Consider the following 22,783-nt stretch of genomic DNA (forward strand, 5'->3'; position numbering starts at 1 on the left):
GAGCGAAGACATGATGCTCAACCTGAACGTACACATTAATTTATCACTATTATTCACGGTGGTACTACTACAGTGGACAGATCTTTAAAAGCCATTTTTAACCATTCAGAAAGTGAAGTTACATCCAAACCACGAGTGATGACCTTTGACCTTTACCTATTTATACATTTATACTCCATTTGAAAGAGAGACAGAGAGAGACAGACAGACAGAAAAAGAGAGAGAGAAAGAGGGAGATAGACAAAGAGATAGAGAGACAGATAGATTGAGAGAAAGAGAGAGATAGAGAGACAGAGAAAGAGAGATAGAGAGACAGATAGATCGAGAGAAAGAGAGAGAGAGACAGAGAGATAGAGACAGATAGATTGAGAGAAAAAGAGAGAGATAGAGAGACAGAGAACGAGAGATAGAGAGACAGATAGATCGAGAGAAAGAGAGATAGACAGAGATAGAGACAGATTGAGAGAAAAAGAGAGAGATAGAGATAGAGCGAGAGAGAAAGAGAGATAGACAAATAGAGATAGAGAGAGAGAGAGACAGAGAGATAGAGACAGATAGATTGAGAGAAAAAGAGAGAGATAGAGATAGAGCGAGAGAGAAAGAGAGATAGACAAAGAGATAGAGAGAGATAGATAGATAGATCGAGAGAAAAAGAGAGATACAGAGAGAGAGAGATAGAGAGAAAGAGATGGACAGAGAGATAGAGAGACAGATTGAGAGAAAGAGACAGAGCAAGAGAGAAAGAGAGAGACAAATAGAGATAGATAAATTGAGAGAAAAAGAGATAGAGAGAAAGAGATAGACAAAGAGAGATAGAGAGAGACAGATAGATTGAGAGAAAGAGAGAGAGATAGAGCAAGGGAGAAAGAGAGACAAATAGAGATAGATAAATTGAGAGAAAAAGAGATAGAGAGAGAGATACAGAGAGAGAGATAGAGCAAGAGAAAGAGATAGAAAGAGATAGACAAAGAGAGATAGAGAGACAGATAGATTGAGAGAAAGAGAGAGAGATAGAGCAAGAGAGAAAGAGAGACAAATAGAGATAGATAAATTGAGAGAAAAAGAGATAGAGAGAGAGATACAGAGAGAGAGATAGAGCAAGAGAAAGAGATAGAAAGAGATAGACAAAGAGATAGAGAGACAGATAGAGAAAGAGATAGAAAGAGATAGACAAAGAGAGATAGAGAGACAGATAGATTGAGAGAAAGAGAGAGAGATAGAGCAAGAGAGAAAGAGAGACAAATAGAGATAGATTGAGAGAAAGAGAGAGAGAGCAAGAGAGAGAGATAGAGATAGATAGATTGAGAGAAAAAGAGAGATAGAGAGAGATACAGAGAGAGAGAGACAGACAGACAGAAAAAGAGAGAAAGAGATAGACAAAGAGATAGAGAGACAGATAGATCGAGAGAAAGAGAGAGATAGAGAGACAGATAGATCGAGAGAAAGAGAGAGATAGACAGAGAGATAGAGACAGACAGATTGAGAGAAAAAGAGAGAGATAGAGATAGAGCGAGAGAGAAAGAGAGAGATAGACAAATAGAGATAGAGATAGATCGAGAGAAAAAGATAGAGATACAGAGAGAGAGAGAAAGAGAGAGAGAAATAGTGCAAGAGAAAAAGAGAGAGAGAAAGAGATGGACAGAGATAGATAGATTGAGAGAAAAAGAGAGAGAGAGATAGAGCAAGAGAAAGAGATAGAAAGAGATAGACAAAGAGAGATAGAGAGAGACAGATAGATTGAGAGAAAGAGAGAGAGATAGAGCAAGAGAGAAAGAGAGACAAATAGAGATAGATAAATTGAGAGAAAAAGAGAGAGAGATACAGAGAGAGAGAGAGATAGAGAAAGAGATAGAGAGAAAGAGAGAGAGATAGAGCAAGAGAGAAAGAGAGAGAGACAAATAGAGATAGATATAGATTGAGAGAAAAAGAGAGATAGAGAGATACAGAGAGTGAGAGAGAGAGAAAGAGATAGATAGAGCAAGATAGAAAGAGAGAGATAGATCGAGATAAAGAGAGAGAGAGATAGAGAGAAAGAGAGAGATAGAAAGACAGAGAGATATAAAGAGATAGAGAGAAAGAGAGAGAGATAGAGCAAGAGAGAAAGAGAGAGAGACAAATAGAGATAGAGATAGATTGAGAGAAAAAGAGAGATAGAGAGATACAGAGAGTGAGAGAGAGAGAAAGAGATAGATAGAGCAAGAGAGAGAAAGAGAGAGATAGAAAGACAGAGAGATATAAAGAGATAGAGAGACACAGAGAGAGAGAGAGAGAGAGAGAGATTGGGAATGATTCCATTCTTATTTTTAAGTACATTTCTTAAGACATTAAGTTATTTGTTTTCTTTGTGATTTAATTCATGCATCAGATGTTAAAGTTTTTTCATTCAGTAAATAACACAATTTAAGCCATTGAGATTTACTGTAGGTTGTTTGAGAACTTTTATGATATGTAACACACAGACACTTTCAAAAGTGTTTTTCATTATTCATTTTTCAAAAGTTTCAAAGATCAAAAGGCACCGAATTGCACCCAGAATACTTAAGTTTCAACTGTAATGATAAAATATGGTGAACAGCAGCTCAGGACAGTTTTAAAAGAGTTTGATAATGGCAGAGAGGATTCACACTTCACTAATGAATCATTTATCACTCATCTAGAGTGTCACACAGTTACCACAACACAATCCTTACACAACAGAGACAAACTATTAGTAATATGCTCTGTATAATATACAGAATATAACTATAATATCTGCAGCTCTTCACATTAAAGTAGCCTACTCGATTTGATTGGATAAGTCACGCACACAGTCACTTACATTAATAAAAACACAGCACACATTTCCATTGTGATCTTCGGATGAAATGGTTCATCTTTGATGGTCGCTGTTAAAGTAATGAGATGTTTGTCCTTTCCAATTATGCTGTATATTGTGATAGATGCATTAAAAGGTGAGCAGACAGACAGGTCTCTCTGTCTCTCTCTCTGCACACCTGAGCAGGTGGGAGCTTACCGCACCGGGTCCATCCGTTTCCATGGAAACGCCATAATCCTTCTCCTCAGTTGAAAGAGATTTGCACAATAGAACGTATAATAATTTACATATATGAATTAGTAACTGAAATAAAAATGCAAACCCGTCTTAGGAAACTTTGTAAAATTATTAAATAAAAAAACCCTCGTCCAGGAATCACAATCGACTCCTGGCAGCGCTGAGAAAAGTAACAATTATCACGTGACAGCTCTCTCTCTCAACGGGCGCTTCTAGAAGGTAACCCCCCGGCAGTATAGATCTCGCGAGAGTCTCATTCTCTGTAACTACGGTTCGGTTTAGGGTCAGATTTAGCTGTAATGTTAAGGTTAGGGTTAATTTTAGAGGTAGGGTTTCTGTAGGACTGTTCAATGCGGCTCTCGCGAGACTTTAGGTTGGGGGGGATACTGCAACGATCTAGAAAATTATTTACACCCTCTTATGTTTCAAAATATTAATAACATTAAGATTTAAACTGTAATAAAGGTTGTCTTTTATTATGCAATACTCACCTAAAACATTTTTGCTCTACTGTGTACACTATACAACTCGTTTAACCCTTGTGCGACCTTCAGGACATTTTTGTCGTTTTCATTAATGTTTTTTTTATTTTTTTTTATCATTTTGGCTGTGTTAATGGCAACAGCATAAATTTTGCCAAAGGTGTGTATTTTGGGATGAAATTTGATATTTCAACCTCTGTTTCTAAATCCATCTATAATACACTGTGTACACAAAATAGTTACACTCAGGACCTTCAGGACAAAAATGTCCCCATTGAAACCCATTAAAACTGCAATATTTGATCCCAGTGCCATTAAAGCATAAAATCATGAATTCTATGATATTATGCTTTCATTCTGGAGCCCTGGCATCACAATTTAAATTTTAATATTTTCCACCAGATGGCGCCATTTTTCTCATGTTTAGCCTATGGAGCAAATACAAGCTTTTTCCCTATTTTCTGTTTGCTGTATTATAGAGCACTGCAGGACAAATGAATAAATGATGCAGCTAAAATTGTATGTGTGTTGGTATGGATGACAGAGTGTGTTTTGTATGTGTATTGAGAAATGTGTGTGTGTGTGTATGTGTGTGTGTGTGTGTGTAAAAAACAACAGTGGCATTATATAAACAACAAACAAACTGGCATTTAAAGGGTTAAAATCCTGAAAATGAATGAATATTTGGTAGTTATGATCAGGACTGATGCTGGTTAAAAAAAATCTAAGTCAGTGAAAGTGGAAAATAATATTAATATATAGTATTTTTATGGAGTTTTTTATTTTTTTATTTTTTTATTGACACTGCACAAAAAGTAATCACTGTTGCTAATCACTGACATATCCCAGACTGTGATAACCACCCCCCCCCCCCCCCCAGAAAAAAAAAATCCCCTTAGCGTTTAGTATATGGAAAATAATTCATTTTCATAATTAAAAAAATAAATAATAATAATTTTAAAAAAAATAGTGGCATTATATAAACAAACTGCCATTTAAAGGGTTAAAATCCTGAAAATAATTGAATATTTGGTAGTTATGATCAAACTAACTCATTGAAAGTGGAAAATAATATTAATATATAATATTATTATGGCAGTTTTTTGACGCAGACATTTTTGTCCTCTGAGGACCTCGGAGTAACTTTTTTAAATTGATGCACAAGGGTTAAACTACAATACCCATAATTCAGCGCCTCCAGCTGAGCCAATGGGAGGAGACGTCCTGCTGTTATCCAATGGGAGGGGCTGCACGGCAGCCAATGAGATGAGGGCGGGATATTCAAACCTCAGGGAGAGTAAACAACTGACAGACGGACACATTCGCGATTCCAAACGAAGTAGTTTGAGTTATCAATCAGCGTCTAATTAAGAGTTCTACAGCGATCGGTAAACATATTTAACACTTTTGAGTGATCTGAGCGTCTCTAATCTGCGGTTTTATACAGAAACGGGTCTGATCAGGAGAAAATCGCGTGGTTTGTATTGATCTGTACTGATTTAGTCGTCAGATTTGAACAGGTAGTGATGGGGGAAAGTGTTCAGGTCCGGTCCGGCTGTAAGTATTAATGCATCTCACGATTCAAAATAGATCAATACAGTAAAAATCAACTAGATGAGTATTTGTGTTATGTGTGATCAAAGGTTTGTGTTAAATGAGATGTTTTGATGTGTTTCAGATGAACGTCTGACTGCAGAAGAAATGGATGAACAGAGAATTCAGAATGTGGCTTATCAATACTTGTGTCGCCTAGAAGAGGCCAAGAGGTCACACTATATACAATACACACAGTCTATATTCAATAAAAATTTCCAGCCCACACAGGTGCTGCTAAACATGTCAGACTGATGCTGTGGAAACATCTCGACCAGTGGTATGGAGACTAATGATGTAATGTGTGTTTGTCCTGCTGTCAGGTGGATGGAGGCATGTCTGGATGAGGAATTACCTGCTCCCACAGAGCTGGAGGAGGCACTGAGGAATGGAGTTTATCTAGCCAAACTGGGCCATCGTTTCACGCCTGATGTGGTTCCACTGAAGAAGATCTATGACTTCGATCAGGAGAGATACAAGGTGAACATTTGATCACTGGAACTGTTATTAGAGGAATATTCCGGGCTCAATACAAGTTAATTGGCAGCATCTGTGGCATTATATTGACCACCACAAAAATTAATTTCGACTCGTCCCTCCTTTTCTTTAAAAAAAGGCAAAAATTGAGGTTACAGTGAGACACTTGCAATGGAAGTCAATGGGGCCAATTATTGTAGGGTTTAAAGTAGAGGTAGACCGATATATCGGTTTTACCGATTAATCGGTGCCGATAGTTCCTTTAAAAAAAAAAGTCTCTTATCGGCAACTATCCTCATAGGTTTGTGCAGATAACGGATAGTTCCAAAAAGAAACTATCGGCACAGATTAATCGGTAAAACCAATATATATATATATATATATATGTTATTCCTACAGAATCCTCTAGCAGTGAAATAAAAACAATCACTGACACCTAGTGGGGATTTGTTTTTTAAATCTTTCATCATTGATGATATTCATCCATATTTTTATCCCCACTTCAATGCATATTTAGTTTTTTGATTCGATAAATCGACTGAAGCGAGAGCATGCAAAGAAAAAAATGTGACTATAGAAATGTGCCCCACGGCACATAAATCGTGTCTCCAGCTTTCTTGTAAATAATCATAAAAAACCTCACCTGGTGATATATAAAATCCTAAATCTGGTGAATATAGGTTATAAAAGCTTAATTTGGTAATACTTAAATATAGAGCATTGTAACTAAGCCAATTCTCCATCATCTCAAAATAAGTTTGTGTTTTTCGGGCTTGTTTATAGTTAAAAGTCCTGATTGTTTTTCTTCTGGTTAATATTGGGATTTGGTTGCACAATACTGACTTAATCACTGGAATTTTGTAAATTTTTTCCAAATTTGTAGCCTGTCTGTGCCCGTCATAGTATGGAAAGACTGAGAAAGTTTTTTAACATTTTATAAATCGATTTTAAAAACTATCGGCCGATTAATCGGTTATCAGCCCATTAAACCACCCTAGTTATCGGTATCGGCAAAATTCAGTATCGGTCGACCTCTAGTTTAAAGACAGACGTGTGAGGCTTATAATTTTATAAAAGCACTTTTTGTTAAAACTTGTGTATCATTTGAGCTGTATAGTTGTAGAGTTTTAGGATTAAAGCCGTTACGTCGTCATAGCAACAAAGTAGTAAAATTGTCTATAACTTCACAGATGCAGTTAGTAAGTGATTTTCTCACAGTAAAATCATGTTTACACACATTGTTTACGTCAGTGAGTATTTTAATGTTTACAGATTGACTCCATTGACTTCCATTGTAAGTGTCTCACTGGAACACACATTTGTGCTTTTATTTAAAGAAAATGAGGAACGAGTCGAAATTAATTTTTGTGGTAATCAACATTATGCCACAAATGCTGTCGATTGAGATTAACTTGTATTGAACTGGAATATTCCTTTAACACGTGTGTGTGTGTGTGTGTGTGTGTGTGTGTGTGGTAATTGTTGCATCAGTAGATGTCTGTAGTGGATTCAGATTAGAGATGACACTGATCCGATAAATCTGGTTAATAATAATTATATCTGGATATGTTAGTCATGTTCGTTCCTGTCAAGCTCCAAAAATGACATAAAAGAACCATAAAAACACTATTAAACTAGTCCATGTGACTCATGCATTTTATTCACACCACACCTAGCTCTGTGAATCGCAAAAAGCTGTGTTTAATAAGTAAATATATAAAATGCATGTGCAGAGCCAGTATGTTAGTGAATGGTGCTGCTCTGTTGACACACACACACGCGTGCACACACACACACACACACACACACACACACACACACACATACTCGGTGTGCAATATTTGAGCGCCACTCACGAACAACATCTCAGATGTAGATGCTCAATAGTTCAGTTCGTTTATAATATGCATTTAGAACAGCACCGGAGGAGCATTTTACCAGAATTTGAATAAGAAATGAATTAAACTACTGTGAACTTGATTACAAACAGACACATACAGGACTTCCTGGAGAGTTCAGAATGGCAAAATAAAAGTCAGAGGGTTTTAAAGTTAAAGGTGCATGATTGAGAAATATTACTGTTGTATTTAAAATTCTAAAAGTCAATAATAATAGTAATAATAATAATAATAAATTCTTTACATATTAAAGAGCACACCCAATTAGTTCCACACAATAATGTAAAGATATTCTAAACTGATTATGCAAAACACAACACTCGTATCGGCTTGGGATCGTTATCGGCCGATACTGAGATTTCCGATATCGGAATCGGATCAGAAGAGAAAAAAAGTGGTATCAGTGCATCCCCAATTCAGAGCGTATACATGAGTGTTTCTTCAACTTCAGGCACTTTCATGTCGCAGGGATTGATTTTTATTAAAACAGATTTCAGCTCAGCGAGTATTGACGCTGACTATCACACCTGGAGTCGTGAGTTTGAATCCATGGCGTGCTGAGTGACTCCAGTCAGGTCTCCTAAGCAACCAAATTGGCCCGGTTGCTAGGGAGGGTAGAGTCACATGGGGTAATCTCCTCGTGGTCATGATTAGTGGTTCTTGCTCTCAATGGGGCGCGTGGTAAGTTGTGTGTGGATCGTGGACAGTAACCGTGCCACCATGAGGACCTACTAAGTAGTGGGAATTGGACATTCCAAATTGGGAGAAAAGGGGATCAAAATAAAAAACGAACAGATTTAAACTTTTTGTTATCTGAAGATCACAGTAAATTGACTTTCATTTTGTCAGGTGTTCATTATTTATTATTAGTAAATATAATTTAGTAAATCATATTATTAGTAAGTTAGTTTAAGTTAGTTTTTTTCAAAAGTTAGTGCTTGAGATGAAATATGAGACAAATGATGTTTGAAGAAAACAAAGAAAAATCAAGGGAAATATCCCGTTTTATTGGGTGTCATTTCCACTCAAGTGCTAATTTTGCCCCCTCAAAAAGGGTGAAAATATGATTTAATTACGTGTATTTAGGACACATCAAATGTTAGCTATGAAACTAGCCTCAGCAAGACAAGAGTTGGATATTTTATTTAAAAAAGGTTAGAAATATCATTTCCATCAGCGTCATTTCCAGCACAGAATTCTATTCAATTGAAATGACACAAAAATGACATAAATCATCCTGTGATACATGAACACACACTGTTGGACATTGTTAGCAGACAAATGAAATCAACTAGTGTCTTTTCTCACCATTTTTAAATCTGATTTGAAGATGTATTTATTTTCTATTTTCTACATATTTGCTTTTGATTTGGCTTAGTTTAATTTGGTAAAAGTCATGTTTCTTGAATTCTGAGTGTTTATTTTGAACGTTTTGCTCTTATATTGAATAGCTTTTGCCTAGCAGTGTACAGCACTTTGGCTCAACAACTATTGTTAATGATCAGCTGAATGCAGAAACTGCAGTTCTTTAGTTTGTCACTATTTATTCATGTTTACAGTGAGACGTTCAATCAGTGTGGATCACATGTTGAACACCGCTGAAGATCAGAAACAGAGCTTGTGTTTGTGAATGTCCTCTGATTTTCTTTCAGGTCACTGGACTTCAGTTCCGTCACACTGACAACATCAACCACTGGAGAAATGCCATGCTGGAAGTCGGACTGCCAACGGTAAATCACAATTATTGCTCACATTTTGTTAGTGTTTTAGCAAGTCCTTCCATTGCTTTCTCTCTCTGCAGCACAAATGGTGTTGCTGTGATGGATTGTGGTGAATATAACACATTCTGAAGCCGATTGCTGTTTTATTCTGCAGATGTTTCATCCAGAGACGACAGATGTTTATGATAAGAAGAACATGCCGAGAGCCGTTTACTGTATACATGCTCTCAGGTCAGAACAAGATCATTTATTCTTAACTATACAATAATGAAAATACGCTGGCTACCACCCCTGGAGTTTGCGAGTTTGAATCCAGGGCGTGCTGAGTGACTCCAGCCAGGTCTCCTAAGCAACCAAATTGGCCCGGTTGCTAGGGAGGGTAGAGTCACATGGGGTAACATCCTCGTGGTCGCTATAATGTGGTTTGTTCTCGGTGGGGCATGTGGTGAGTTGAGCGTGGTTGCCGCGGTGGATGGCATGAAGCCTCCACACGCGCTATGTCTCCGTGGCAATGCGCTCAACAAGTCACGTGATAAGATGCGTGGATTGACTGTCTCAGACACGGAGGCAACTGGGATTCGTCCTCCGCCACCCGGACTGAGGCGAATCACTACGCCACCACGAGGACTTAGAGCGCACTGGGAATTGGGCATTCCAAATTGGGAGAAAAAGGGGAAAAATTCCCCCCCCCCCCCCCCAAAAAAAACTATACAATAATGAATGTCAAACTCTCACGATATGTTTTAGTGCTGTTTGATGAATATTCGGCTCTTAATTATTTGTTGTCCTCTGGTCTCTTGTGTTAGTTTGTACTTGTTTCGTTTGGGTCTTGCCCCTCAAATCCACGACCTGTGTGGGAAGGTAAAATTTACAGGTAAAAATCTCATTTTTTTTTTTTCTTTAATAGAATTACCATTTGTCATTGAAAACCTGTTAACATTAACGCTGGGATTTTCAGGCCTGGAAAAGTCATGGAATCCTCTATAGTGAATATATACAGTATATTATATATATATTTATATATAAAATATTCATATTCGATTTAATTTGCCCAGCTCTAAAATATTTATTTGCTAGAAATTTTAAGACATTTAAAAAAAAAATCCTTATCCAATGTCATGTAAATTCAAAAGGTATGGGAGCCCCACTTTTAAAGCGGTAATATTTTTGTGACGAGGCCATTTTGTCTGCATGTCTAAACTCGTTAGCTGTTTTATCAGAATTTGAGATGTTTAAATATTCTTCAGAGGAGGAGATTAATAACATGAAACTGGAGCTGGATAAATACGGGATTCAGATGCCGGCGTTCAGCAAGATTGGAGGAATTCTGGCCAATGAGCTGTCAGTGGACGAGGCGGCAGGTGGGTGGAAGTTTATCACAGCTGCAAAATTAGAATTTCATCTGAATGACAACAGAAGAGGAAAAAGAAGTCCTCATGACCAAATGATGTGTGTACACAGATGGATTCAGAAGATTCTTTTTTTATTCTAGCCCTTGTGGTTCGGAAGTTATTACCAAAAATGCGAATTGGCTCATTGTAGCGCCACCTTGTGGCCGATTCTCACTAAAATTGGTATACAGCCTTATTTTGGCTACCTGTTGGTGCATCGGGAATTTCATGAATGCAAGTTATTAGCTGATAAAATTTGACTGGCTGCTGGTGGTCATTTTTGTTGATTTGTTAGCACGTGACCCAAAGATGGCAGCCAAATTGAAACTTTTTCCCCTCAAATGGTTGCAGAGTTATAAGGAATTTTTAGCTGTAGCACCCCCTATTGGCGAAATTGGACAAAACTGTGCATGCATCCTCAAAATGTTCTGATATCACAGTGTGCCAAGTTCTGTCAAGTTTGGTCTTTGCATTCAGACAATATAGGCCATTGAGTAAATTAGGGCCATGGCCAAAGAATTGATTAGCTAATATCTTCGAAATGATTTGGCAATTCAAAAATCCTAAAATAAAAAAACTTTTCAGGGCAGTCCTTAGATGATACATGCAGAATTTAGAGCAAATCGGACAAACGGCCTAGAAGGAGTTTGCAAAAGTTGCATTTAAAATGGCATAAAATGTTTCTGATGGATGTATAATTGGATATATACATTTTGTTCGTCTTGACTCAAGGAATCAGAGGAAAAAAAATTTTGATTCTAGCCCTTAGGGTTATGAAGATATGAGCCAAAACGTAAGTGCTTATTATAGCGCCACCTAGAGTTGGTTGGGTGTGTGTGTATGTGCCTGAGTAGTGGGGGGGATTTGGGATCATCCTGCCAAGTTTGGTGTCTATAGGATTTACGGTCTTTGTTCCCCATACGCTTTTAGGGCAGAATAATAATAACAAGAAAATCAGTACAAATGCAATTTGGACCCCTAATTATGTTGACCATAATGTACTTACAATGGGGCAAGACATTGCTAAGAAATTAAAGCTAAAATACACACTGATTTGAAAGTATATCCACAATACTTAAATTATACATCTTAACATGTTTAAGACCTCTTGGTCCAGACCAAAAAAGAAAATGATACATTTAGTCCTGGTTCGCTTAGCGTTCACACTGATATTTTTAACACTGAACCTAAAGATACAAAACAAAAGGCATAAGGATAAGATCACAACCTGATTGGACAGCTTTTATGACGTATATTTTGCGACGGAACTTGCCGAACATCCAAAACAATGCTGGCTGCTGGGCGAAATGCGCTCGTTAGATTTATATATGTATATATGGTGGTATTTTTACCAGCTGAGAACAAACGAAGAGCTAATAAAATGTGTAAAGGAGTCAAAACAGCACCAGGAATTCCTCCAAGCAATCGCACCAGAGTTCATTTTAATTGAAGCAAACCTGCCAAGTGTGAACACACCCTTAGTCTTTCCTTACTATAACGGGCACAGACAATGAGGCTACAAGAGTTAGAAAATGAATAAAATTCCAAAAGCAGTTTATTGTGCAACCAAAATCCCTATAATAACCAGTAAAAGTATGAATTGGTCCATAACGTGGGACTTTTAACTATAAACAAGCCCAATATATCGGTTTTACTGATGAATCGGTGTGTGTGTGTGTATATATATATATATATATATATATATATATATATATATATATGAGCATACTGTGTGTGTACACACACACACACACACACGGTATATACAGTAAATATCATCAGATGTGGTTTATTGATGAGGAATAAAAAACATTTTATTAAAACTATTGGTATTGATTTTTGCCGATAACCGATAGTTAAAAAACAAACAAAAAAAACTATCGGTTATCGGCAAAAATCTATACCTATAGTTTTATTTTAAAAAAAAATATATTATTTATATTCCTCATCAATATACAGTATATTAGTGCTGTCAGTCGATTACATTTTTAAAAAATCGTGATTAATCGCATAATGTTTTTGGTCATTAATTGTGATTAATTGCATATTTTAAAAGTGATGAAATTTGACAATTAAATTTAACATTTTTATTGTCAAAATGCATTTATTTCCATCTTAGAAAAAAACAAAAAATGTAACAATATAATGCTTCATTAACATTTTCCAAACAAAGCCTTCCACAGTATAAAGATAGAAATGACCTAAAATATCACCAATTCAAGTAACATTAAATGTTTCATAAAGTCAAAGTGGGAGTTTGACTAAGTGAAAACTAGTCTCCACATATGTTGCATATGCATTGCAATGCGCATTAAATCTCTTAAACTCTCATCATCCACAATATGAATCTGCCAGTAGACTGTGACTATACACTATTACAGCAATCGTGAAGCTGCGTTCATGATTCACGTCAGAGCGGCAACACCAGCGTCCAGCGCCGCTCTGAACTCCACATGAAAAGCGCTTGCTGACAAAAACGTCTCATTCTGTTTTTTGGTGATAGTCAAGACTTAACGTGCTTCTGTGGTCATTAAAACGTGCCTTACATAGGCTGAAAAATACTTGATTTCTATCACAAGTCACATCTCGGCTTGTTTTGCACATCAAATAGTGTTAAGAGGTCTTTTCTCCATTTTATCTGTCAGAGATTCTTTTATTTACTGAGTTACAACCTCCGTGGCTCTATCATAGAAGAAAGGATGTCAACGGTCAACTAGCGTGTTATGACAGTTCCGCCCTCGTTATGCTATTTTATGCTTAGCTTGTAGTCTCTGTAGAAAGGCTCTGGTACTGTGGCATGTGCGTCAGTGTAATGACTCCGGGTGGACACATTACAAAGTTTCCGCCCTTCACACCAGTGTTTATGCTGAATTAACGGTAAATGCATAATCGCAATTAAGAAAAATTAACACGTTAAACTTTTTTTAATTAATCGCATGCGTTAATTCTGACAGCTCTAATATATATACCCAGATGAGGTAAATTTTTGCCAATAACGATTTAAAGAATTTTTTCTTTTTTAAACTATCGGTTATTGGCAAAAATCTAGACCGATTGTTTTAATCTAATGTTTTTTTAATTCCTCATCAATAAACCTCATCTGATTATATTTATATGCTGTGTATATGCTGTATATATACATCGATTAATCGGTGAAACTGATAAATCGGGTTACCTCTAGTTCATTCTGCTAGAAAAGTAGTCCTACCTCAAATGACAATTTAGACACTTCACAGCTTAATAAATCTGTTTCTAATGAATATTTCATGCACCTGTAAATGCTTTACCTTTTTATAATACAAGCTTCACATTTCTGTTTTTACTCTCACTGTTGTGCTGCCCCATAGACTTCTATTGTAATTGTGTTTTTGTGGGATGAGTGGAAAGTATTTTCTGTGGTAATTGATATCAGTTTAAAAGTGGAACATGAGTTTATAAAATGTTCTCTGCTGAAAATGATGTCCGTGATAATTCATGAGTGTCTCCTCCCTGTGCAGTGCACGCAGCCGTGATCGCCATCAATGAAGCCGTGGATCGTGGTTGTGTTGAGGTGACTGCTCAGGCCCTGCGGAACCCCAACGCCATGCTGAACGCGCTGCAGGACGCGCTCATGCCCGTTTACCAGGAGATGCTGCGGCAGGCACGGGCACAGAAAGCAGGGCGGGCGTGGACGAATGTAAGAACATCAGATGAGCTCAAAAATACAAAGGTCATCAGAGCCGGTGATAACGGGATGAATGAGTTATTTTGTGTGTTTTAGGGAAACGGATCAGTAGAGAAAGACATTTATGAAGAATATCTGACGCAGCGAGAAATACAAGACTCCATTTACAGAGTGAACGGTGAGTCAATTATAAAACAAGTGCACTCCTATTTACACCAAAAATAAATTATTATACACTGTGCAAAGATTCTCATTACTGTAAAGTGTCTAGATGTTTTACTTTGGAGTTTGTAATTCTCAGAGGTGATTTTCTGGTGAACAAAATATTAATTACATGACTTGAACACCATGTCAGGCCAGTAACAGCCAGTAGATGACTGTAGACACATACTGTTTAATCTGATAACCTAATTTTATATTTTATCATAAGATATGCATTTGAAATTATATTTAGACATTATCAAACTAAGTTTATCATTTTAGAATTGATTTGAAGTTTTTGCAGATAATGTCATTATGTTTGCAATCAAACCTGACCATGGTGTTACAAAGAGAAGACACAGAATAAGCATTTTTCTACCAATAATTTATTTCAAAAATAAAAGTTGAATAACTCAAAGTAAATGCATAATAATGCCATTAAAATGAACCTCAAGAAACAGAAATGAACTGCAAAATTCTGAACATTTAATTAGAATATAAAACAGAAGAATCAGAGTGAACATTTTGCAATTTCAAACGTTCTGTAGTAAAGATTTACTTTGCAAGTGTGTGTGTGTGTGTGTCAGATTGCTGTCATCAGCTGGAAAACAACAGATGACTTGTAATGCCAACAATGACCAAAAGATGGCTGTAGAGCTCCACTTATTGGTCTGTGTGTGTGTGTGTGTGTGTGTGTGTGTGTGTGTGTGTGTGTGTGTGTCACTTCCTCATTTCTGTGTGTGTGTCTGTTTGTGTGTCTGTGTGTCTGTCAGTCCCTCATTTCTGAGTGTGTGTGTGTGTGTGTGTGTGTGTCAGTCTGAGTGTGTGTGTTTAGCATTGTGACAGCATTTTATTTTTTTATTTGTCAAAAAACAAAAAAGTGTTATCTCACCAGTTAATTTTTCTGTATGTTTTGCACTGAGGATGTTTTATAGTCTCACCCTTTAATTTCTGTGTGTTTTTTCTGCACTGTGGCTGATTTATTGATTGTGTTTGACAGATTAAAAAAATGCTCTGTGTTATGGTCTTCCCGTTAATTTTCTATGGTCAGTCAATTTTGACTGTGCAGACCAAAGGTGCTGCTTTTTTTTTAATTTTTTTTACGACCACTTCGACTTATTGAATCAAGCCCATTTTTTGTTTGTATGTTCAGATGGCAAATGGAGGAAAAGTCACCAAGTCTTGTACCGCTCAGATAAAGAAAACCATTTTTATTAAATGAGGAAAATGAGGGTCTGGGTATCTCAGCGAGTTTTGACGCTATCACCCCTGGAGTCGTGAGTTTGAATCCAGGGCATGCTGAGTGACTCCAGCCAGGTCTCCTAAGCAACCAAATTGGCCCGGTTGCTAGGGAGGGTAGAGCCACATGGGGTAACCTCCTCGTGGTCACTATAATGTGGTTCTCGCTCTCAGTGTGGCGCGTGGTGAGTTGTGCGTGGATGCTGAGGACGAATCTCAGTTGCCTCCGCATCTTATCACGTGGCTTGTTGAGCGCGTTACCGTGGAGATGTAGCACATGTGGAGGCTTCATGCTATTCTCCGCGGTAACGTGCTCAACAAGCCACGTGATGAGATGCGCAGATTGACGGTCTCAGACGCGGAGGCAACTGAGATTCGTCCTCTGCCACCCGGATTGAGGCGAGTCACTACGCCACCACGAGGACTTAGAGCGCATTGGGAATTCCAAATTGGGGAGAAAAAATAATAAATGAGGAAAATGTATTTCAGTCAAATATCACAGAATATCATAGGAGGGTTAAATCAGAGTAGATGCAGTGTAACAAATACATCATGATGTATGCCTGCTTTACAATTTAAATATCTTAATTTTCACTAGTAATGAGAATTTGGGGTGGAAATGTGTTTAATTGTCCTTAATTTGTGTGTTTGCAGTGCGAGCTGCAGTTGAGCGTGTCGATGAGGCGTTAGACTGTGCTGATGCGCTGGTGCTGCTGCATGCTCTGCAGGACACGAGTCTTGGGCTCAAAGGGCTGGTGAGAGATCATGCAGGCTGGTACCTTGAGCAACTGACTGCTGACAGAGAACAAAAAGCTCTGGTGAGACTCGAGCGGCATTTTTGTTTTTATCATGATGGATTTACCTGCTAAAGCCAGTTATTCCTGTCATTTGGCACTAGACAAGTGTCGATTTGACCCGGTCTGTTGTGTGTTTGTCAGGATCTGGGATGTGTGGACGCTCTGGAGAAAGATGAGCTACAGGAGGGCATCAATGTGGCAAATGAGGATGCACAGCGAGATCGAACCAGTCAGTGATGCCTCTAAAACTCACTAATGTGAAGTGATGTCTGTGTGTTTGTCGATCTGTTTATCAAAGAAATGCCATTTTTCTCTCAGACATTTGTCGAAGTTGGTACTTGGTTCTCATTCAGTACCATGGTATTATCATCTGATTGATACCATCACTGTACCATGGTGCTGGTACAGTACTTTAGCAAGGGTGAGAATGAGAAGTAGTGTGTGTGTGTGTGTGTGTGTGTGTGTGCACAGTCCAGCAAGCAGTGTTTAAAATAAACGAAGCGGTGCGGCGTGGAGAAGCTCGTCAGACGGTTCGGGCACTAATGAATCCAGATGCTCATCTGCCAGACGTGTTTCCGTTTGCAGCAGAACTTTACCAGAGAGAGCTGGCACCACTGCAGCGCCAGTGCCCACAGGTAACACACACACACAAACACACCAGTGCCCACAGGTAACACACACACAAACACACCAGTGCCCACAGGTAACACACACACAAACACACCAGTGCCCACAGGTAACACACACACACACACACCAGTGCCCAAAGGTAACACACACACACACACCAGTGCCCACAGGTAACACACACACACACACACACACACACAAACACACCAGTGCCCACAGGTAACACACACACACACACACACACACAAACACACCAGTGCCCACAGGTAACACACACACACACACACACACAAACACACCAGTGCCCACAGGTAACACACACACACACACACACACACACACACCAGTGCCCAAAGGTAACACACACACACACACACACCAGTGCCCAAAGGTAACACACACACACACACACACCAGTGCCCAAAGGTAACACACACACACACACACACACACCAGTGCCCAAAGGTAACACACACACACACACACACACACACCAGTGCCCAAAGGTAACACACACACACCAGTGCCCAAAGGTAACACACACACACACACACACACCAGTGCCCAAAGGTAACACACACACACACACACACACCAGTGCCCAAAGGTAACACACACACACACACACCAGTGCCCAAAGGTAACACACACACCAGTGCCCAAAGGTAACACACACACACACACACACCAGTGCCCAAAGGTAACACACACACACACACACCAGTGCCCAAAGGTAACACACACACACACACACACCAGTGCCCAAAGGTAACACACACACACACACACACACCAGTGCCCAAAGGTAACACACACACACACACACCAGTGCCCAAAGGTAACACACACACACACACACCAGTGCCCAAAGGTAACACACACACACACACACCAGTGCCCAAAGGTAACACACACACACACACACCAGTGCCCAAAGGTAACACACACACACACACACCAGTGCCCAAAGGTAACACACACACACACACCAGTGCCCAAAGGTAACACACACACACACACCAGTGCCCAAAGGTAACACACACACACACACACCAGTGCCCAAAGGTAACACACACACACACACACCAGTGCCCAAAGGTAACACACACCAGTGCCCAAAGGTAACACACACACACACACACACACACCAGTGCCCAAAGGTAACACACACACACACACACACACACACATTAATTCTTTATTGGCTTCCACCACGTACGTGAGAAACAGAACACACATGAAATAAAAGCTGTTCAATAAGATCTAAATTAACAATAGAACAGATTTAGTCAAATAAATATTTCAAACTTCTTAAAGTGCAGCAAATATATGCACACAGTATGTGTGTATGAATACAGATAACAGTGTCTCTTTTAAACTTATTACACAGGAAACTGAACAGAACCTAGCTAATGATCTGTCTTATTACGCCATCTCTTTATCTCTCTCTCTCTCTCTCTATATATAAATGCCCCTCACTCCTAATGATAACTCAAGTGCTGATGTGCCAAAACACCAAGAATGTATTTTTCTCAAAGAAGATTGAAGTAAATCCTCTATATCTTGCTTTAATGAAGCTGCTGTCTCGGCTGCCTATTCCTATTTGGATAATTATCATGCCTTTCCTCTCTCGTAATAGACCTTATTCACAGGAGTGTCATCTTTGATGGGAATCACGAGGCGGTGAGGGATAGACATACAGTCTCTTTAATGGGCTGTACTGCAGTTTAGGTGTTTTTGGATCGTTCCACAGGCAAAGCATTTGAAAAAAATATCTTTCCAAAAATATTCAGTAGACAAAATCTGCAGATAACATGAGTTATGGAAAATCAGATGTGAACTAGGAGCTTCATACTGCTCTATACCGTACGTGTCATTTGAAGACATGGGAAGTCTATCCCTCACAGCCTCATTTTCATTCCTGTTAAAAATCAAAGATGATGCTGATGTGAATGAGGTCTATATAAGGAGTGAATAAGGGGTTTAATTTGTGTGTTGTGTTGTGTAGGGCGAGCTGCAGCAGGAGGAGTTGTTTGTTGCTGTGGAGATGCTGTCGGCTGTAGCTCTAGTTAATCAGGCTCTGGAGGTCCGAGACTTTGGAGCGTTCAACGTTACGCTAATCAGTCCTGCAGCCGGACTCACTGACATCGATGACAGTTTCATTCAGAGGTCTGATCTTTAACCCGAAAGAATCACTAAACACAATCTACAGTCTTTACATGCATACACATTTATATATATATATATATATATATATATATATATATATATATATATATATATATATATATATATGTATATGTGTTAATTTTAAAAGGAGTTTTATCAATTTTGCTTCGTATGGTAAAAACAGTAATGCATGGCTTAATGCTTAAATATCATATCAGACTGTGTATATCAAAGAGCTGTTTGTGTGTGTGTGTGTTCAGGTATTTTGAGGAGTTGTGTGATCTGAAGAAGAGTGCTGGTAAATCTCTTCTCACCTGGAATGACCTGCAGACGGGAATCAACAGTGTCAATGCAACAGCACAACAGGAACATGAACGTCAGTTTAAACCAAATCATTTTACTTTTAAAATGACGTCTTGGAACTCTTTGTGTAGTCTAATTAATTTGTGCAGCATCAGTAAGTTTGTGTGTGTTGTATTTGTACAGAAATCCTCACTATCGGACTGATCAATCAGGCTTTGAGTCGCAGTGACCCTCAGAAAACTCTCGCGGCACTGATGCTGCCCTCTAGTGGCCTGCAAGAGGTCCTGCCACTCAACGGCAGACGATACCACGACATACTGACCAGAGTGAAGTCGCGCAAGGCCGAGGTGTGCAGCTGTTTGTGTATCTCTTGTATGTTATGCTCTATATGCTGAGGAGAAAACGCTCATTTGCTGTGTTTGTCTGCATGTAGCTGAGTCGTGACCCTGGAGCTGAGCTCTGGTTGGCTGACATTCAGGAAGGTGTGAGACTGGCCAATCAGGACACTCAGAAAGCACTGAAGAGTGAGTAATAGCACAAACGCAGATACTCATTATTGTGAGAGCTTCCCTTAGACTTCTAGTGTTCTTTAATTAAATTTACAAAAGTACCATTACTACACTAATTTTCTCTAATGGGCTCTTTGTTTTTCAGATTTTATTTAAGATGTTATTTTGACCTTTAATTATGGAGGGCCAAATTACTCTAACCCTTGTGTTGTGTTTGTTTAACACATTTTGTCAGTACTCGCTGAGCTACCCAGGCCCCCTGTAAAAATTATTTTGCTGTTTTTGTTTGTTTAGTAATTTATTTCCGATCAGTTTTACCAGAGACAAGCTGCTGAATATTCGGCAGCACACGCCAGACGGTGCGCTGCCAAGCATCCATCTAGCGAATCTCCGCTCTCTTCCTAACAAAATGGACGAATTCTCCACACCCGCAAAAATAAGGACTTTGCAAATTGTGCTTCACGGACACCTGGCTTAGTGAAGCCATCCCGGACAGCGCGTTGAAACGAGAGGCGGTGGAACGTGTTTTTACATCAATGAATGTTGCCGTACAGATGTAACAATGCTGAAGAATATGTGCTGTCCTAATTTAGAGGCACTCTTCATAAACTGTAAGCCTTTCTACTTGCCGCGGGAGTTTTCCTCGTGTAAACTTGTTAGCGTTTATGTTCTTCCACACGCGTGTGTGAACGCAGCGCTCCAACAACTGGCTGATCACATCACAGACATGGAGCAACAATACCCGGACTCAGTTATTATTCTTCTTGGAGGTTTTAACAAAGCAAATCTCACACGTGAACTGCCCAAATACAAACAGCACATCACATGCCCCACCAGAGACAGAAATATACTGGATCATTGTTACACAACAATAAAGGATGCATATCGCTCTAGAGCAGCTTTGGGACTCTCTGATCACTGTCTGTTTCATCTTCCGACCTACCGACAGAATCTAAAATCAGCTAAACCTGTAGTAAGGACTGTAAAGAGATGGACCAGTGAAGCAGAGCGGGAACTACAGGCCTGCTTCGATTGCACGGATTGGAGTGTTTTTGAGGCTGCAGACACCAATCTGGACGAGCTCACAGATACTGTTACATCATATATCAGTTTCTGTGAGGATATGTGCATTCCTACTAGGACTTATTTAAAGTTCAACAACGACAAACCATAGTTTACAGTAGAGCTCAGACAGCTTCATCAGGCCAAAGAGGATGCTTACAGGGGTGGGGATAAAGTCTTGAACAAATAAACCCAAAATCACAGGACTTAACTACAGACCCGTCGCTCTGACGTCTGTGGTCATAAAGTCATTTGAGAGACTGGTGTTGGCTCACCTGAAGGACATCACTGAATCTGGATCCCCTGCAGTTTGCCTATCAAGCAAACAGGTGACAGACCATATGCAAGGATCGTTTTTGTGGACTTCAGTTCGGCTTTCAACACCATCATCCCAGCTATACTCCAGAATAAATTACACCAACTCTCTGTTCCCATGTCTATCTGTCAGTGGATCACCAGCTTTCTGACAGACAGGCAGCAGCTTGTGAGACAGGGGAAACTCACTTCCAGCACCAAAATCCAAACCTACATGGCCCTGTGTGAAAAAGTGATTGCCCCCTAAACCTAATAACTGGTTGGGCCACCCTTAGCAGCAACAACTGCAATCAAGCGTTTGCAATAACTTGCAATGAGTCTTTTACAGCGCTGTGGAGGAATTTTGGCCCACTCATCTTTGCAGAATTGTTGTCATTCAGCCACATTGGAGGGTTTTCGAGCATGAACTGCCTTTTTAAGGTCATGCCACAGCATCTCAATAGGATTCAGGTCAGGACTTTGACTAGGCCACTCCAAAGTCTTCATTTTGTTTTTCTTCAGCCATTCAGAGGTGGACTTGCTGGTGTGTTTTGGATCATTGTCCTGCTGCAGAACCCAAGTTCGCTTCAGCTTGAGGTCACGAACAGATGGCCGGACATTCTCCTTCTGGATTTTTTGGTAGACAGCAGAATTCATGGTTCCATTTATCACAGCAAGTCTTCCAGGTCCTGAAGCAGCAAAACAGCCCCAGACCATCACACTACCACCACCATATTTTACTGTTGGTATGATGTTCTTTTTCTGAAATGCGGTGTTACTTTTACGCCAGATGTAATGGGACACACACCTTCCAAAAAGTTCAACTTTTGTCTCGTCAGTCCACAGAGTATTTTCCCAAAAGTCTTGGGGATCATCAAGATGTTTTCTGGCAAAAATGAGACGAGCCTTAATGTTCTTTTTGCTCAGCAGTGGTTTTCATCTTGGAACTCTGCCATGCAGGCCATTTTTGCCCAGTCTCTTTCTTATGGTGGAGTCATGAACACTGACCTTAACTGAGGCAAGTGAGGCCTGCAGTTCTTTGGATGTTGTTGTGGGGTCTTTTGTGACCTCTTGGATGAGTCGTCGCTGCGCTCTTGGGGTAATTTTGGTCGGCCGGCCACTCCTGGGAAGGTTCACCACTGTTCCATGTTTTCACCATTTGTGGATAATGGCTCTCACTGTGGTTCTCTGGAGTCCCAAAGCTTTAGAAATGGCTTTATAACCTTTTCCAGACTGATAGATCTCAATTACTTTCTTTCTCATTTGTTCCTGAATTTCTTTGGATCTTGGCATGATGTCTA

The 22,783-nt window shown here is 39.3% G+C and overlaps 1 protein-coding gene across 1 annotated transcript in view; it reads left to right on the plus strand.

The window, feature by feature from the left end:
* Nucleotides 1-4,532: 4,532 nt before the first annotated feature.
* Nucleotides 4,533-22,783, plus strand: part of iqgap3 (IQ motif containing GTPase activating protein 3) — a 46,557-nt gene continuing 28,306 nt past the window's right edge. The window contains exons 1-16 of the mRNA XM_051720174.1: nt 4,533-5,091; nt 5,213-5,300; nt 5,451-5,607; nt 9,155-9,232; nt 9,378-9,454; nt 10,030-10,097; nt 10,471-10,584; nt 14,112-14,290; nt 14,375-14,456; nt 16,373-16,536; nt 16,657-16,744; nt 16,987-17,150; nt 19,154-19,314; nt 19,575-19,690; nt 19,801-19,964; nt 20,051-20,141. Of these exons, the coding sequence (XP_051576134.1) occupies nt 5,061-5,091; nt 5,213-5,300; nt 5,451-5,607; nt 9,155-9,232; nt 9,378-9,454; nt 10,030-10,097; nt 10,471-10,584; nt 14,112-14,290; nt 14,375-14,456; nt 16,373-16,536; nt 16,657-16,744; nt 16,987-17,150; nt 19,154-19,314; nt 19,575-19,690; nt 19,801-19,964; nt 20,051-20,141 (1,822 nt within the window). The 5' untranslated portion in view covers nt 4,533-5,060. The remainder of the gene's footprint in view (nt 5,092-5,212; nt 5,301-5,450; nt 5,608-9,154; nt 9,233-9,377; nt 9,455-10,029; nt 10,098-10,470; nt 10,585-14,111; nt 14,291-14,374; nt 14,457-16,372; nt 16,537-16,656; nt 16,745-16,986; nt 17,151-19,153; nt 19,315-19,574; nt 19,691-19,800; nt 19,965-20,050; nt 20,142-22,783) is intronic.

Source organism: Myxocyprinus asiaticus, chromosome 16, assembly GCF_019703515.2.
Source record: "Myxocyprinus asiaticus isolate MX2 ecotype Aquarium Trade chromosome 16, UBuf_Myxa_2, whole genome shotgun sequence".
NCBI classification, from domain to species: Eukaryota; Metazoa; Chordata; class Actinopteri; order Cypriniformes; family Catostomidae; genus Myxocyprinus; species Myxocyprinus asiaticus.